This window comes from Felis catus, chromosome C2, assembly GCF_018350175.1.
Source record: "Felis catus isolate Fca126 chromosome C2, F.catus_Fca126_mat1.0, whole genome shotgun sequence".
NCBI lineage: Eukaryota > Metazoa > Chordata > Mammalia > Carnivora > Felidae > Felis > Felis catus.
Window position 1 is genome coordinate 72,190,901 of NC_058376.1, and position 18,854 is coordinate 72,209,754.

At 39.7% G+C, this 18,854-nt stretch overlaps 2 protein-coding genes across 6 annotated transcripts in view; one reads left to right on the forward strand and one right to left on the reverse strand.

The window, feature by feature from the left end:
* Window positions 1-1,446: 1,446 nt before the first annotated feature.
* Window positions 1,447-9,398, reverse strand: CEP19 (centrosomal protein 19). 5 transcript variants are annotated; one of them, XR_002162495.3, is made up of 4 exons: window positions 9,262-9,398; window positions 3,489-3,688; window positions 2,464-2,876; window positions 1,447-2,431 (listed from the first exon to the last, which is right to left on the reverse strand). XR_002162495.3 is itself a non-coding variant. In XM_006936157.4 (3 exons), the coding sequence occupies exons 2-3, from the start codon at window positions 3,616-3,618 to the stop codon at window positions 2,515-2,517; spliced, it is 492 nt and encodes a 163-aa protein (XP_006936219.1). In that variant the 5' UTR covers window positions 3,619-3,688; window positions 9,262-9,398; the 3' UTR covers window positions 1,447-2,514. The 5 variants fall into 5 exon arrangements, 4 of the variants coding, with proteins under 4 accessions (XP_006936219.1, XP_006936221.1, XP_006936220.1 ...); XM_006936157.4 differs by having other exon boundaries at window positions 1,447-2,876; XM_006936159.4 differs by having other exon boundaries at window positions 1,447-2,876; window positions 3,489-3,685; window positions 9,262-9,393.
* The window catches only part of PIGX (phosphatidylinositol glycan anchor biosynthesis class X), a 33,388-nt gene continuing 22,018 nt past the window's right edge, over window positions 7,485-18,854 (forward strand). Inside the window, exons 1-3 of the mRNA XM_006936179.4 lie at window positions 7,485-7,500; window positions 9,368-9,802; window positions 12,448-12,511. Coding sequence (XP_006936241.4) covers window positions 7,485-7,500; window positions 9,368-9,802; window positions 12,448-12,511 — 515 coding nt within the window. The remainder of the gene's footprint in view (window positions 7,501-9,367; window positions 9,803-12,447; window positions 12,512-18,854) is intronic.

The following is an 18,854-nucleotide window of genomic DNA, read 5'->3' on the forward strand; positions in this document are numbered from 1 at the left end:
ACTTTTTTTACAAATCAGTAAAAAGACCAGCATCACAGTAGAAAAATGAGCAAATGACATGTTATTTCATAAAAAATCTCCTCCAGGGTATGAAGATGCTCAGTCTCCCTCGTAATAAAAGAAATGCAAATGAAAACTCCGAGCTACAAAACAAAAACAAAAAACCTGTAAGGCTATGAGACACCATTTTTAAATTATAAAATTGGCAAAGATCAATGACTATCTGTTGAGTCAACACTCAACAGATCTGAGTGATCAACACTATCTGTTGAGAGCAGATATTCTCACGTACCGCTGACAATTTAAGTTGGGATGACCTTCATGTAAGTACTGTGCATTGGTAAAATACACTCCAACCTCTCATCTCTTACCATTTTTCTCTTGTTCAATCCAAATTAGCCACAATTGTGTCCTTGCTCTTCTTCAAATAAGCCAAGCACACTCCAGCCCTAGGTGTCTATGCACCTACCTTTCCCTACTACCCATGAAATGCACATCAATTTTTCCTTACCTCCTTCAGGTCTTTACTCAAATGTCACTTCTACAGGGAGGCATTCTCTGATCATTGTCAAAAAAAGTGGCTCTCAACCCCTCCATCATTCTCTTTTTACCCTGTTTTTAATTCCAGGCACTTAATATATGACATTATTCTACGTATTTATTATTGCTCCTCTCCCATTAGACTGTAAACCTTGTAAAGGCAAGGACTTTGTTGTCCATGCTGCTGTGTACATAGACTCTAGAATAGTACAGGCTCAGCATGTAATAGGTGTTCATTAAGTACACATACTGAATGAATGAATGAATGAGCAAACTTCTTTGAAGTACAACTTAGCAGTATCTACTAAAATTTAGAATAGAAAAAATTTTAGAGTAGACATACCTAGCATTTCCCCTCTAGGCATTACATGTAGTTTTACAAAGACACAAAGTAGAGAATGTACAAGGTTATTTGCTGTGGCATTATTTCTAATAGTGAAAGGATAAACAACCTAAGGTCAACTTTTAAAATAGATCATCTACATCTATACAATGGAATACTATGTAGATATAGAAGAATATCCGATTCTGAAAATTCTCTTGCTACCTTTGGCAAATATTATACAGATATCACATGACCATCTTAAGCCCCTGGTGATAACATTAAGAATGCTACCTGAAGGGCGTCTGGGTGGCTCAGTTGGTTAAGTGTCTGACTCTTGGTTTCGGCTCAGGTCATGATTTCATGGTTCATGAGTTGGAGCCCCCTATCAGGCTCTGTACTGACAGTGCGGAGCCTGCTTGGGTTCTCTCTCTCCCTCCCTCTCTCTTTCTCTCTCTCTCTCTGCTCCTCCCACATGCACACTCCCTCTCAAAATAAATAAACTTAAAAAAAAAAAAAAAGGAATGATCCCTTTAATGGAGTTTTTAATGGTAAAGAGGGTAGGGATAGACAGGTAGAAAGAGTGAATTTTTTAGTTTTATTTAATATTAATTTCCTTGCAGGAAACATAGAATATCCGCCAGTTAAACAATATTCTAAAAGAAGAAAGATGTAACTGTACACATATAACCTAGTTCAACAAAGATCTTCTCTTTGTAGATCCAAACTCATAAATAAGCCTAAACTGGCAATGTCTATTGTTCATTTTAGTATGGGTAGATTTCCCATATTACAAACAAACTTCTGTAGTTACGGGAAGAGCTTCAGGTTTTCAGAATGTCTTTAGAATGTATTTCCTGATCCTGGAGGGGCAGAATTCCCCAGCCGTCCATCAGAAGACCTCAACGTGTGGCAGCCGGCGTCCTGCAGGGTTGCTCTTCTCCTCCACAGTTAAACATACATGAAGACATAATGCCTCTGGAATAATCCCCTGTTAACCATTTATGCCCTCCAATCTTAGCAAACTATAATTTGCTCTCTGCTCCTCAAATAAAATATTCTCATCCTTATCTCTTTATCATTAACCTCCCCTTCTTTTTCTTTCTTCCAGTTTCTCTCATCCGGAATTCTATATAAACTTCTATCCAAATACTACCATTTCAAGGGCCAGGCAAAGTCCCATCTCTCCACTAAAGGGCAGTCTTTCCTGACTATTCTACCCTATGGTAACCTAGGCTCTGGCCCTCTAACCTTTCTCAAGCATTTGGCTCTAATCTGTTTGCTGGCTAATTCTGTTAATTAGCTTTTCACAAGTTTTTGACTTATCTTCCAATTAGATTGTAAGCTCCTTAAAGGCATACTCCTATATTCTGTTTCTCCTATATTCCTCATGCATCTACATAGTAGATAATCTAAAAGTCTCAGTTTTGAAAAGTAACATGGTCAATCCAAACATGACCCAACATGTACGTTTAGTGTTCTTTACAGATTTTTCTAGAGCCATGTTTATACATTCTTTGTATAATTGTGTAAGTGTATAATATTGTATTATACAATTATACAAAGAATGTATAAACATGGTATACAATTATATAAAGAATGTATAAACATGGTTCTTCTACTAGCCCCATAAATTCTTTGAGTTTCTGGTATCAGAACTCGTCAGCTGACTCTGTGTCCCAGCCACAAGACTGAAGTTGTTCATCCTGTGGGAACTCAACCTCGAGGTCATAAACAAAATTTGGATCATCCTTCTTCTTCTGATTTTTCTCAAAAAGTTCATCCATGATGCTCTTTCTTTTGGCAAGTTCCTTGTCATCTAGTTTGTTCAGGTCTTCCTCAGGATCAATCGTTGTTTCCCGCTGAATTTGTTCCATCGTTTCTGCCAAACTTTGTCCCCACAAATGACCTCGTAAAAAGCTGAATAACTTCTCTAGTTGCCTCAGGGACACTTGTTCCAGGTAATTCTTGTGTCGTGGATTATTCTTTAACTGTTCAGCAGCTCTGCTGCAATCTAGGAGGAAGAAACAAAACTATATACCACACATAACACATACACCAAAAACTACTGATATACCACAAACTACTGAAAGCATTATCTGCTATTACAGCCAAGAAGCGAAGTGGCTTTTTCAGAATGAATTATTTTGCAGAACTATTCCTTTATATTGGGATATGTGGGGGAGGGGGGGGGGAGGAGGGATGTATTTTTTATTTCCTCAATCACTTTGAGGAGATTTTAAATATTTGCAACTGGAGAAAACATCTGAAATGAAAAGGTAGTATTATAGTTTTAGATATTAGTTCTGGTACTAATATCAACACTGCACATAAAAAACACATTTGGAGGGAGAGAAAAGAGTTAATATTACTGAATAATGCTTCTCATTTAACCCATATCCAATTCTGAATGGGTGGGATTATCAATTTCCTCTTACAGATCAGGAAACTGAAGCTCACTGAGAATAAGTGATTTAGCTGGGTTCACACATCTACCCTGACAGTCAGGATTTGAACCTAAGACTATGTAACTCTGAAGACCATGTCACTTCATTATGAGACTCAAATCATTCTTATTAAGTGACTTAGAGAAGATTTAAGACAGGCAAGATAAAACATGAGGTACCTGAAAACTTTGAAAAGTTTCGGATTGGCATGATGCGTTGGCGACTTTTCCCCTTCATTTCATTCTCATAGATTAAGATAATAGCTGGAGGCTGGAACCTAATTCCACATTTTTTGGCAATGCACATCATTTTCACATACACTTCAGGGTAAATCAGAGGAAGTCTGATGACAATGTGTTAGTCACATAATGACTTCCTGCTAAAGGGGAAAAAAACATAAGTGTTGGATAAACCACACTCCCTAGTACCCCACCTCCCCAGCAGATCTGGCTCTAGTCCACTTCTAGGAGTGCATTCTTGGCCTATCAAGCCCAATACTTTGAGAGCTACTGTGAAAGTTCAGTTTGGCCCTCAGTTATCCGTAGTCTGTTGGGTCCCTGGTTCACTGAGGTGTGTAGGTTTGTTCACACACGAGCCTGGATATGCAGTTCAGTCCGGACCTCTTGGTGTACTGCACTCTTAATCAAAGATTGTAAATGAACCCTTGCATCAGCCCAAGAATCAACTTATAGGACCTTTTTTTTTTTTTTAATTTTTTTTTTTAACATTTATTTATTTTTGAGACAGAGAGAGAGCATGAACAGGGGAGGGCCAGAGAGAGAGGGAGACACAGAATCTGAAACAGGCTCCAGGCTCTGAGCTGTCGGCACGGAGCCCGACGCGGGGCTCGAACCCACAGACCGTGAGATCGTGACCTGAGCTGAAGTCGGACCCTTAACCGACTGAGCCACCCAGGTGCCCCTAGTATCTTTTTCATTTACCAGTTAAACAAGTATGCATAAGTACCCTCTATGGCAAGATAGTAAGATTTTTTAACCTTAAACATTATGTCCTGAGAGGTTCACCCAACCAGATCTGTCTCCTCTGTACTTCCCCAATCATTTTACTCATCAAGCTTTTTATGATTACTTATTTAATCATTTACCTACCTGTCTTTCTTTTTTTCTTTTAAGATTTTATTTTTAAGTAATCTCTATAGCCAACGTGGGGCTCAAACTCACAACTCCAAGATCAAGAGTCACATGCTTGGGGTGCCCGGGTGGCTCAGTCAGGTAAGCGTCTGACTTCCGCTCAGGTCATGATCTCACGGTTCGTGAGTTCAAGCCTCACGTCAAGTTCTGTGCTGACAGCTCAGAACCTGGAGCCTGCTTCAGATTCTGTGTCCTTTTCTCCCTCTGCCCCTCCCCCTCTGTGCTCTCTGTCTCTCAAAACTAAAAATAAACGTTAAAAAAAAAAAAAGAGGCACATGCTCTACTGACTGAGCCAGCTAGACATCCCTCTTCTATTCTACATGCTACATGAGGTAAGCAACGTATCGCTTATTCACCAGAACATCCCAGCACAATACCTGGAATGTAGTAGGCATTCCATACATACTTGTTTGATTTAATGTACTAATACAAGACACAGCCTCTGTACATCCTCTAAGTGTTCACAGTCTAGAAGTCTGATAAAAAATGCAGACTTGATGCAGATTCAACCTCTACATATACAAGCAATAAAGTTTTACATGGTTTTTATTTCAACTCATTTGTCTCACTATATGTTTTTTCAGTCACAAGAAGCACAGCTATTTTGCAGTTAATACTTTCTATCCCCTCTTCCTGGTGCCCAGTGCCAAAATACACTTAATGATAGGGACTGCCTTAGATAGGACTATGACATTCTCAAGAAGACTTCAAAATGTCAAGGAACCTAGAGGTAAAGCAGCACAGGGTGATGATATCTCCATAAACTTAGTTCTGTTAGAGAATCACTTTAGGAAAATAGTACATTGTAGAAAACTGGGGGTTAGGTGGAAGAGGAGGAGGAGGAGGAAACATATATAATTACCATTGATTCTTTCCAGTTTTTTTCTATACATAGTTTTTTTTAAATATAGTATTTTTTATATTAAGCATCTGTCTTCTGCCTTTTAAAGAAGGCTCCATACGGGATAGGCTCAAACTCACGACTCTGAGATCAAGAGTCTCATGCTCTACAAATTGAGCCAGCCAAGAGCCCCTATGTCCTGCCTTTTAAGTTTAACGACCTATGTGACTTTGTCATTAGATGTTTTACTAAAATGCAAATTTTTATATGATAGCCAAGTGTTTTATCCTATGGACAAACCATAATCTATAACATTCACCCCTTACTGTTGGACATCAGAATTTTAACTCTTAAGAAATTAATCATAGGGGCGCGTGGGTGGCTCAGTCAGTTAAGCGTCCGACTTCGGGCTCAGGTCATGATCTCACTGTCCGTGAGTTTGAGCCCTGCGTCAGGCTCTGTGCTGACAGCTCAGAGCCTGGAGCCTGCTTTGGATTTTGTGTCTTCCTCTCTCTCTGACCCTCCCCCGTTCATGCTCTGTCTCTCTCTGTCTCAAAAATAAATAAACATTAAAAAAATTAAAAAAAAAAAAAGAAATTAACCATAAAGAACTGCTTTTTCAAATTACTGTGCTCTGCCTCTGATCTGATGTAATAATTTCACCCATCCCCTTCTTAACAAATACTACTCCCAGTTCATCTCACTAAAATCTAGCCTGTTAGTAAGCTTTCTAGGAGATCCCACTGAGCACAATATAAATCCCACACACTCAAGCAAATGCCCGTACTCATAATGACATACGCAATTGATAATAATGTAGGGTTTTTTTTTAATTTACTAGAGTCTTTTCTTTTTAAAATTTAAAAAAAATTTTTTTTCAACGTTTATTTATTTTTGGGACAGAGAGAGACAGAGCATGAACAGGCGAGGGGCAGAGAGAGAGGGAGACACAGAATCGGAAGCAGGCTCCAGGCTCTGAGCCATCAGCCCAGAGCCCGACGCGGGGCTCGAACTCACGGACCGCGAGATCATGACCTGGCTGAAGTCGGACGCTTAACCGACTGCGCCACCCAGGCGCCCCTAAAATTTAACTTTTATTTGTACTAAAGTAATGTCTCTTTTCTGTTTAAAATGTAAAATAGCGATCTCTATCAAAATAACACCAACAGTCTTCACAGAGCTAGAACAAACAATCCTAAAATTTGTATGGAACCAGAAAAGACCCTGAATAGCCAAAGCAATCCTGAAAAAGAACACAAAGCTGGAGGCATCACAATTCCAGACTTTAAGCTGTGTTACAAAGCTGTAATCATCAAGACAGTGTGGTACTGGCACAATATTACTGGGTGATTAAAAAGAATGAAATCTTGCCATTTGCAACAACGTGGATGGAACTAGAGTGCATTTTGCTACGTGAAGTAAGTCAGAGAAAGATAAATATCATATGATTTCACTCACAAGTGGAATTTAAGATACGAAACAGATGAATATAAGGGAAGGCAAGCAAAAATAATATAAAAACAGTGAGGGGGACAAACCATAAGAGACTCTTAAATACAGAGAAGAAACTGAGGGTTGCTGAAGGGGTTTTGGGTGGAGTCTAAATGGGCAAGGGACATTAAGGAGGACACTTGTTGGGGTGAGCACTGGGTGTTATATGTAAGTGATGAATCACTAAATTCTATTCTTGAAATCATTATTGCACTATATGTTAACTAACTTAACTAACTTTACATTTTTAATGTAAATTAAAAATAATAAGAAATAAAAGAGTGGTCAGAGAGTGGTAAGATTATGACAGGACAAACATACTCCTGCTACAGAAACAGAAACAACCCCCTCCAAGTATATATCAAGTTCAGAACTCTGCTTTGAAGAATAAACAGGAGTTAAACATAGGAGGTGGAAGGAATTCCAGTAAAGGGAATAGCATTGGTTATGCCAAATGCATAATTCTATGGCATTCATTATTGTCGTAACTGAAACATGGATAGGCTTGAGATAATAGGTCAGAATCAGGCAGTAGTAGTCACACCATTCAGAGCTTTATGGTTTGATCTTAGTTGGAAGTTCGAGCTTTACCCTAAAAGTTCTGGGGAACTCTCAAAGGACTGGAATCAGAGCAGTAGAAGTGTGGTTCCAGATTGGAGGAGGATTACACAGAGAGCTGGGTATTGGGAGGGATGGTAGTGACCCCAAGTGAGAAGCTCTGCACTGAGACTGGCAGGGGGGTTGAAGATTCAATTCCAAAGGTGCTAAGGGGGTAGCGTCTGCTGTCTTGGTGATGTGATTGATTGATTGATTGACTGGATATGGGGATTGAGAGAGAGAAAAGTATAAAAAAACTCAAAGGTTAAAAAAAATAAATCAATCAGGAGCCTGGGTGGCTCAGTTGGTTAAGCAGCCGACTGGCTCAGGTCATGATCTCACAGTTTGTGGGCTGGAGCCAGGCGTCGGGCTCTGTGCTGACAGCCCAGAGCCTGGAGCCACCTTCAGATTCGGCATCTCTCTCTCTCTCTCTCTTCCCCTTCCCCTGATGCTCTGTCTCTCTCTTCCTCAAAAATAAATAAACATTAAAAAATAAATAAATAGGGGCACTTGGATGGCTCAGTCGGTTAAGAAGTCGACTTTGGCTCAGGTCATGATCTCATGGTTCATGGGTTGGAGCCCCGCATTGGGCTGTCTGCTGTCAGTGCAGAGCCTACTTGGGATCCTCTGTCTCCCTCTCTCTCTCTGCCCCTCCCCCACTGGTGCTTTGTCTCTGTCTCTCAAAAATAAATCAACGTTAAAAAAATTAAAAACAATTAATAAATAAAAGAAATAAAATGTAAGATAATTCTCTGAGGATTATAACAAATAACTGCTGTTCTCTGCCCTTCCTCTCTTTACAGGCAACTAGTTTCAATTCTTTTAAGTGTTTCTTCCAAAATGTATCTCCATATTTCTTTTTTTTTCAAAAATTTTTTAATGTTTATTTTTGACAGAGAGAGAGAGAGAGAGAGAGAGAGAGAGACAGACAGACAGAGCATGAGCAGAGGAGGGGCAGAGAGAGAGGGAGACACAAAATCTGAAGCAGGCTCCAGACTCTGAGCTGTCAGCACAGAGCCTGACGCGGGGCTCGAACTCACACACTGCGAGATCATGACCTGAGCCGAAGTCAGACGCTCAACCGAGGGAGCCACCCAGGCGCCCCTGTGTCTCTATATTTCTTTAAAAAATTTTCTTTTAATGTTTATTTTTTATTTTTTAAAAATAAAGAGAGCATGAACATGGGAGGGGCAGAGAGAGATGGATACACAGAATCCCAAGGAGGCTCCAGGGTCTGAGTTGCCAGCACAGAGCCCTACCGGGAGGGGGCGGGGCTCGAACTCACCAACACGAGATCATGACCTGAGCCGAAGTCCGATGCTTAACCGACTACCCAGGCGCCCCTCCATATTTCTTAGTAGCATGCTTATACTGCTGTTTTCAGTATTTGACAGAACATTCTGGCATCTTTCCTCTTGCAGACACCTGTCCTAGAAATGTCTGTTCTGCTCCAATCTGCATCTAGGCCTACTTGCAGATTCAACTTAATTCATGAAGACAGACGACACATTTACCTAAGTCTTCCACTTAGGCATTAACACTTTTCTCCCCGGGGATCAGTGACTGCCATGACCTTGCTAAACATCCCCTACAGCACCTAAAAGTGTACGGATTCTGCCAACAAGTAGACGATCCTCTCCCTACTCACGTCCCCACCAGGGCAAGGCTGACTTTCTTACCCTTAGAGAAGTACAGAAAGTGCATCTTCTGCAGGGGAAGATCTAAAACCGCCGTGAGGGGGTTGATTCCACCCAACCGCTGTGCACAGAGGAGCACTTAACTCGACTTTGAGGCCGGGCGCTGCAGGAAGAGTCGACAGCCACAGCCTCGCAAACTTGAATTTCCCTGCAGGAGGTCCGAACCCGCAAGTACCTGCCAGTGCCGGTGGAGACAGGGAGCTCCCGGATCCTGCTGGAAGGAACGCGTCCGGGGCTCGGGGTCTGGATGCAGGCCCAGGCAGGCGTTTCAAAGCAGTAAGACCTGGCACACATCACGGCGCCTGCGCCGCTCTTCGCCCCGCCCCCGACCAGACGGCGAGGGGCGGGGCGGCGACGGAGTGAACTAGGCGGCCCGTGCTGCAGCCTTCCGCGACCCCGGAACTTTCGGGGGTCCACTGCTGCGGGAAGCCGGGGAACGGCAGGACCGCAGGCGCGCGTCACTGAGTCTTCCGTCCCGGTCACCAACTCCGTGGCAGCACTCTCTAGGAGCGGCGTGAGGCGTGCGCAGGCTCCTCCGTCCGCTAGCTCCTCTGTCTTCACACCGTCCGCACGCGCTCCTTTGGGGAGCGCGTTCTCCAGCGTCCTGGCTGCCAGGGCCGTGGGCGTCCGGGCGGTGGCCTGGCTGCTTCTCTGGGAGGTGGCTGGATTCACTAGCATACCAGCCACGGCCTTCTCTGCCGCTCCCACCGACACTGGTAAAGGGAGGGGCGGGGCTGCGGGAGTGGGGAAGTACAGCCATCAGGTGTCTTGGGATGCATGAAGCTTGTGACCACCAAGGGGACCAGCAAGGCCACAGTGCCCTGTGGGGTGTGAGAATCCCAGTCCAGAATACAGAGCCTGCCGGGGGTGGGAGCGTGGGAAGGGGAGGACAACTAGTTTTGTTTTACAAATATTTTTTGTAATAGACTGGATTGGGCTGGGGTTTTTCTTATGACTCCAGGCTGGGCAGACGAGTTGATTTCATTTCTTTGGGCCCGAGTTGGGGGCCGCAGTGCTGTGCTAGGTGCTGTGCAAGGTGCTGTGCAATAGTCATGAGAGGGAAAGTCAGTACAAACCAGGTTAGTTTCTCCATCTGTAAAATGAGGATATTAGACTAGTGTCAATCACTGCTTTTGTGTCTTCACATATTAGGTTTCCAAGTTTATTTGAAGTATTATGAAGCTAAAATGAAGTTTTAAACAACTGGTCTTGGTGATCTCTAAAGACTCTTCCACCACTGATATTTTATAATTAAAAACAGGTCAATTTCCAGAGCCAGTTCAGGCAACAATAACCAAATAAAGTGATATTTAAGAGGAAAACTCTTGAAGGTGAATTCACATGCAACAACTTCATTTTGAAAATGGTATTTTTGCCTTAAAAATCACAAATAATAATAATATACTGTCTGTAAATCAGCCTTTCTTCCAACCCAGGTGAATATGATTTACTATTCTCTAGTGTATATCCCAGTAGAATTTAAGCCGATTAATATGAACTTTTTTTCCTAATTTAATCTATAGGTAGATATAAACACCTACTCCCCACCCCTATTAAAATTAAACATAATGAAGAAACACCTGAATTTGTACAAGAGATACCCAAAGTTATTTGTGTGAAACAAACAACGGAATAATTTGTTCCCAGAGCAAATACAGATTTCTTTAAATAGCTAGGAGGGTGGAAATATCTTAGGCTTTAAAAGTCAGTCACATCTTGCTTCTAATCAGTCACTTACTTAGTGGTATGGCCTAGAGTCAGAACTGTTTATTATTTATTTATTACGTTTTATTTATTTAAATAATCTCTACACTCACTGTGGGGCTGGAACATATGACCCCGAGAATAAGAATCTCATGCTCTTCAGACTAAGCCAGCCAGGCACCCCTAGAATCAGTTTCCTTCTATGTGCAAATGGCAATAATTTTACCTGCATATTTTGCTGGGTTGTGAAAATTAAAGCACGCGAAAGCCCCAAGTAGATCTATGATATGGATATTATTATTATTTTTTAAATTTATTTTTGAGAGAGAGGGAAAGAGTGAGCATGAGCTGGGGAGGGGCAGAGAGAGAGGGAGACAGGATCTGAAGCGGGTTCTGTGCTGAAAGCCTGATGTGGGGCTTGAACTCAGGAACCGTGAGATCATGATCTGGGCGGAAGTCGGAAGCTTAACCAACTGAGCCACCCAGGCACCCCCTGGATATTATGTAATAAATATTAATCTATACTTTTTTTCAATCTTTTAATTTTCATAAAATTTTTTCATGTGTCTTTTCAGGAATACATCTAATGGATTTAGCAACACATGATGTTTTATGGTTTTCTTTGTGTTTGTTTTAATGTTCTTCCTACACACTCCCATCTTTTGAAAATGGAGTAAAATTCCATAGCAAGGTGCCTGGCAGAGTTGATGATCGTTAGCAACTGAATTTTTAATTTTATGATGTTAACACCAAGTACTAGTTTTAATATCTGAATTCTGCATGGTGTCAGTACAGTGAGATTTCTGGTTATTCTGGGTTTATAAAGGAACCCTTTGAATCTTTGAAAAGCCTCTACTTTTTGTTTCTCTGTTTTAAACATTCCCAACATCTTCACAGGGCATGAAAGTACCATCGTCTCAGTTTTCCAGGTGCGGATGGTATACAGAAGTTAGCAGTATGTATCAGACACACAGTTTCAGTGAGCTAGGATTAAAACTGAGATCTCCTGGCTCTTTAGCCATTCTGTTCCTTTTGGTGTCCTGGGATCATCTGAATAAAGTAGTATTAATAATAAATGCCTAGGGGCGCCTGGGTGGCTCAGTCGGTTGAGCGTCCCGACTTCTGCTCAAGTCATGATCTCACGGTTTGTGAGTTCACGCCCCGCGTCGGGCTCTGTGCTGATGGCTCGGACCCCGGAGCCTGCTTCAGATTCTATGTCTCCCTCACTCTATGCCCTTCTTCCGCTCACACTCTGACTCTCTCTCTCTCAAGAATAAATAAACATTAAAAAAAATTAAAAAAAAAAAGTAAGTACCTACATTGAGCTCTGTTGTGGTAAGCCCTGTTGTAATTTATTACGTTTTCATGACAACTAGCAGAGAGAGAAACTGTCTTGTCCAAAGTCACATAGCTATTAAGTGACAGACTGGGATTTAAAAGTAAGCTATCTAACTCCAAAATCAATGTTCTTAACCCCTGTGCTGTACTAGAAGTAGCTTTTTTAGGTAGTTTAAATTGCTTAAGTTTTAAAAGCTTTTGTTTATAGGTTGGTTAGATTTTGCAGGCAAGTGAAACCTATTCAAACAATTACTTTCTAATTATTTAAATTTTCTTTCATAGTATGCTTATTTAAAAAAAAATCTTCTGGTTCTTATAGGCATAAGGGCCACTTGTTCTGAAATTATTTTGAGGCAAGAAGTTTTGAAAGATGGTTTCCATAGGTAAGTTGCCCATTGACTTCTACTTACATCAAAATACTGTTTTCATATAATTTAGAGCAAAATCAGTAACTGGAAAATGGATAAACCAAAAATCACTTGCTTTCTTATATTATAAATGACAGATTTGTCATATGTGGTTCACAGTTTGAAATAGTTAAAATAACAGAGAAGAAAACAAATGTTTATTTTTTTACCATACATGTATATTATATATATATAATATATAGCTAGAAACTATGTACATAGTATTCATATAACATTCACAATGGTTGTGAGATAGATGATACCTTTCTTGCTTTTCAGATGAGAGAACTAGGGCTCAGAGAATTTAATTTAGTGGAAGTTAGGGTGGTAGAGCTCTGACTCAAATTTATGACTGTCATACTCCAAAGCCATGCTATCAAGTACTAAGATGTTATGTCAACCTAAGTCACTGTTTCTGATTTATAATACTTGGTTCCAAATGACCAAGCTGTTTCCAAAATCGAAATTATTCTCAAAAATGAATATTTGCCAGGATTGAAGATATTTAAAAAATGGTTAAAAAGTTGTGGAAGCTGTTCTTTAAGAAAACTTCCCAAACTTTAAAAGCTTTTCAAGGTAATTAATTTGAAATGATTCTCAAACACTTGATTTACAAGTTCTGATACATTTTTGTACATACATTCAGAACCACTGAATTTTATAAGTCACCTTAAAATGAAACATCTCAGTTTCCACTGTCTTCAAAGTTAGCCTACATATGACTGGCTAGGAGGCATAATGGAAAAAACTTGTTTTTTTGTTTTGTTTTGTTTTTTTGTTTTTTGTTATTTTTTATTTTTTTCTATTTTCGACTGAGCAGGGGAGAAGGGCAGAGAGAGAGAGAGAGAGAGAGAGAGAGAGAGAGAGAGAGAGAGAGAGAGAGAACCTTAAGCAGGCTCCATGCTGAGCACAGAGCCCAACACAGGACTCAACGTGGGGCTTTATCTCACGACCCTGGGATCATGACCCGAGCCAAAATCAAGAGTTGGGTGCTCAACCAACTGAGCTACCCAGGCACCCCTTGTTTTGTTTTTTAACTCAGACAAATTTGGGCTCAGAGTGTAGCTCTATTATTTAGTAACTGTGTGGCCTTAGTCAAGTTTATTGAAATCTTTGCTACCTTACCAGTAAAATTGGATAATGATAGTATTTCCTCATTAGGGTTGTGAGGATTAAATCTGAGAATATATGGAAAGCCTCTTAATGTAGTGCTTGGCACATAGTACATCCCCAGGAAATGTTAGCTTTGATTATTAATAATGAGATAGGTGGGGGCACCTGGATGGCTCAGTTGGTTAGGATCTGACTCTTGGTTTTGGCTCAGGTCATGATCTCACAATTTGTGAGTTCGAGCCCCACATCAGGCATGCCGCTTTTAGCACAGAGCCTGCTTTGGATATTCTCTCCCCTTCTCTCTGTTCCTCCACTGCTTGTGCTGTCTCTCTAAACATTTAGGGGCGCCTGGGTGGCTCAGTCGGTTGAGCGTCCGACTTTAGCTCAGGTCACGATCTCACGGTCCTTGAGTTCGAGCCCCGCGTTGGGCTCTGGGCTGATGGCCCAGAGCCTGGAGCCTGCTTCCGATTCTGTGTCTCCCTCTCTGCTCCTCCCCCGTTCATGCTCTGTCTCTCTCTGTCTCAAAAATAAATAAACGTTAAAAAAAATAATAAAAAAAAATAAACATTTAAAATTAAATAAATAAATAAATAAATAAATAATGAGATAAGTGACCGAGGTAGGCAATACAGTTTCTGTAAAAGAAGAGATGTGACTATAAAGTAGTAAAACTGATTTTGGGAGGGAACTCACTCCTAAAAGGCGTTTTTGGCCAAGTTTCAGATATATTTTAGGCAATGTCAGGGTAATTAGGGGGGTGCCTGGGTGGTTCAGTCAATTAAGCCTCTGACTTTGGCTCAGGTTATGATCTCGCGATTTTTGAATTCGAGCCCTGCATCGGGCTCTGTGCTGATGGCTCGGAGCCTGGAGCCTGCTTCAGATTCTGTGTCTCCCTCTCTCTCTGCCCCTCCCCCACTCATGCTCTGTCTCTCTGTCTCTGTCTCTCTTTCTCAAAAATAAATAAAAATTTTAAAAAATTTAAGGTAATTGCGATATATTCTCAAAAGGAATGGGAAATACTAAATAACGCTTGACAGTGCAATCATAAATGATTCCAATGAGGAATAAAGAAGTACCTGAAGAGGCTGTTGTGATAGCAAAAGTAACTGTCCAATTAGAAGTGCTGAAAATAAAAACTGGGACATAAAACTAAGGGTGAAGAGTGATAGAACCCACAAGAATAACTTCAGAAACTAGAAATCTTAGAGTTATTTGAGACCTTCAGAAAATTCCATAGATCTTTTTTTTTTTTTTTTAATACTTACTTATTTTGAGGGAGAGGGGACAGAGAGAGAGAATCCCAAGCAGGGTTCAAGCTCAGCCAGGAATTCGATGGGGGGCTCAATCTCATGACCTGAGCTGAAATCAAGAGTCAGATGCTTAACAAACTGAGCCACCCAGGTGCCCCACCAGTAATCATTTTTTTGAAAGGCTTTTTAGTTATTAGAGCAGGTGTAGTCTTGCTGTTAGGGTGGAGGAAGAAACATTAATAGATTATAGAAAGTAAAATTATTTCTGTCCTCTTGTTCAAGAAGAAGTAATTCTGGAGAGGGCCAAGCAAATATTGTTAGTAGGAAACAAGTGCAAAATATGGAAGGGAATTATATAAAAGGACCTTACTATTATAAATGAGTTTAGGGTCTCGTGTGATGAACTATATCTTAGTACCATACAAGAATTTTCTTAAATGATTGCTGAACTTCTGTTTGTAATCCTTGGATAATCTGGGACTTAGTTGATGTAGATTCTGGGCAGAATTCTAGCTCTGATTATTAAAAGTATGGTTTGTGAACCCAAAAGAGGAAGTGGTGGTCTCTGGGAACCAGCATGAATTTATTACAAATTTATGTCCTTTATAGAGATCACTAGATAGGTAGATCAGAGAGTCTTTTCTGCAAGACTTTTGATGAAGTTTTACATGTTGTATTTGTGAACAAGATAAGGAACGTGAACTCGAAAATAGAACAGAGAAATGACTTCATAAAGATTAACAAAATAAAAAAAAACAAAACAGATTCATCCAACATGTTTTGATTAATGGATTGAATGTCATCTTGGAGGGAAGTCCTGAAGAGTCTCTGTCTTTTTTTTTTTTTAATTTTTTTTTTAACATTTATTTATTTTTGAGACAGAGAGAGACACAGCATGAACGGGGGAGGGGCAGAGAGAGAGGGAAACACAGAATCGGAAGCAGGCTCCAGGCTCTGAGCCATCAGCCCAGAGCCCGACGCGGGGCTCGAACTCGCGGACCGCGAAATTGTGACCTGAGCTGAAGTCGGACGCCTAACCGACTGAGCCACCCAGGCGCCCCAAGCCTCTGTCTTTTTAAATACATATATATTTTTCTAATTGTAAAATAGTACATATATTCATAATTACATATACATTATCTGGAAGAAAAATTGTAAGTATGTTCTACTTTTATAGAGGTGAAGTGATATAGTGCTAAGAATGTAGGGATTAGAATATAACTACTGGGGTTTGAATCTTGACTCTTGGATAAATTAGTTTCTTAGTGCTTTGGTTTTCTTTGCTTTTTTTTTTCTTTTTTTTTTTTGAAGAGGGAAAGTATTTTTGTTTCCTCCCATGTAAATACAGAACTTTGGGATTTAATTGATTTGCATATTTTATCCTTAGATTTTACATTACTAGAAATGATATTTTTTAATGAAAATAGAATATAACAATACCACAAATATTATTCAGAATTCTTTTAGTGAATACAAATTATTAGGAAAATAAAATGCTATATGTAAAACTACCTCAGGCTGTTTGGAAGAATATAAGCAAAGAAACAAAAATCTCTCTATATTTAGCTGCTGTTGATAATCAGTTCTTTATATGCATTCTTTTTTTTTTAATGTTTATTTATTTTTGAGAGAGAGAAACAGAGTGCAAGCAGGGAAGGGGCAGAGGGTGAGGGAGACACAGAATCCAAAGCAGGCTTCAGGCTCTGAGCTGTCAGCACAGAGCCTGACTCTGTGAGATCATGACCTGAGCTGAAGTTGGATGCTTAACCGACTGAACCACCCAGGTGCCCCTTCTTGTCCATGTTTAAACTGAATGGCTGGTTTGTCATCTTATTATTGGGTTGTAATAATTCTAATTTTGATGGAGTCCAGTTTATCATTTTTTTTTCTCTTGTAGTTCATCGTTTTTATGTCCTAAGTAAGAAATCCATGCCTATTCCAAGATCATTGAATTTTTGTGTATACTATTAGGTTTTTTTCCTTATGGATATCCAGTTGACCCAGCATCATTTGGTGAAAGGATTATTCTTTCCTCATCAAATTACTTTCACACATTTGTTGAAAATTAATTACCTTATGTGTGAGGATCTATCTGTGCACTCTATGACGCACAAACATTTGGCAAACTGGCTCAAGGCCAAATCCTGCACATGGCTTATTTTGTACTGCCCTTGAGCTAAAAATGATTTTTATGTTTTTGAACGTTGTTGTTTTTTTTTAAAGGCAAAGAAAAATATGTAACAAATTTTGTAAGGCTCACAAAGCCTGAAATATTTACTGTTAGGGTCTTTACAGAAAAAGTTTGCCAACCCCTGGATGTCCATCCATATGCCACTAATGCACCACCTTGATAACTATAGCTTGACAATATTATGGCTTCAAATCAGAACGTCGGAGTTCTTCAACTTTTTTTTCAAAGTTGTTAACTTTTGGAATTAATTTGTAGATCTCTTCAAAAAAGCTTCATGAACTTTTGATTAGGATTCTGTCAAAACTCTAGATCAATTTTGTAGAGAAGTGATATGTTACCATTCATGAGTATTCCGGTGCATGAATATGGCATCTTCATTTATTTAGGCTTTATCAGTTATCTTAACAATACTGTAACTGGCAGAGTATAAGTCTTGCATATGTTTTGTTAAATATATCCCTAAGTTTTTTTTTAATGTAAAAAATATTGTTTTAAAGTTTTTATTTCTGGTTGGTTTTTGCTGGTAATAAAATACAGTTGACTTTTGTATGTTTACGTTGTACCCTAATTCCTTATTGAAATCATTTATCAATGCCTGTGGCTTTTTCATGGATTCCTTAGGATATTCTACATAGGTGATCATGGGTTTGCAAAAGAAAGACAATCTGTATGATTTTTTTTAATGTTTATTTATTTTTGAGACAGTGAGAATGTGTGTGAGCGTGAGTGGAGGAGGGGCAGAGACAGAGGGAGATGGAGAATCCCAAGCAGGCTCCGCGCTGTCAGAGCCTGTCGTGGGGCTCAAACTCATGAACCGTGAGATCATGACCTGAGCTGAAATCAAGAGTTGGACATTTAACCAACGGAGCCCCCCAAGTGCCCCTGTATGATTTTTATATCCTTACCTTTTTGAACTGGCTAGAAACTCTAATACAATGTTGTTGTTGTTGTTGTTGTTTTAATTTTTGTACTTTTTAATTTATTTTTTCCTAATACCGTATTGAATAAAGCATCCTTCCCTTTCCATCCATCCTTGTTTCTCATCTTAAATGGAAGGTATCCAGCCTTTCACCATTAAATATGGTATTTATGTTAGATATTTTTGTAGGTGGCTTTTATCAGTTGAGGATATTCTTTTATGTTCCTAGTTTCCTGAAAGTTTTTTTCATGATTAATGTTAAGCGTTATTAAAAGCTTTTTCTGCATCTATTATAAGAGAATCATATGATTTTTCTAATTTATTCTGTCAATATGGTACAGTACAAATGTTGATAATTGGAATAATAAACTTCCCCCTTGGTCGTGATGTATTATTATCTTCTTGAAATATTACTGGATTTGATATGCTAGTATCTTGTTAAAGATTTTTTACTTCTGGGGCACCTAGGTGGATCAGTCAGGTGGGCATCCAACTTTGGCTCAGGTCATGATCTCAGAGCTCATGAGTTCGAGCCCCGTGTCGGGCTCTGTGCTAACAGTTCAGAGCCTGGAGCCTGCTTCAGATTCTGTCTCCCTCTCTGCCCCTCCCCCACTTGTGCTGTCTCTGTCTCTCTCTCTCTCTCTCTCTCTCTCTCTCTCTCTCTCTCTCAGAAGTAAATAAACATTTTTGAAAAAGGTTAAAAAATTTTAATTTAATTTAAAAAACAAACAATAACAAAACAAAATAAATAATAATTAAAAGATTAAAAAATAAAAATAAATTAAAAAAAAGGGATTTTTTACTTCTCTGTTCATGAGGAATATTGGTCTATACTTGTCTTTTGTT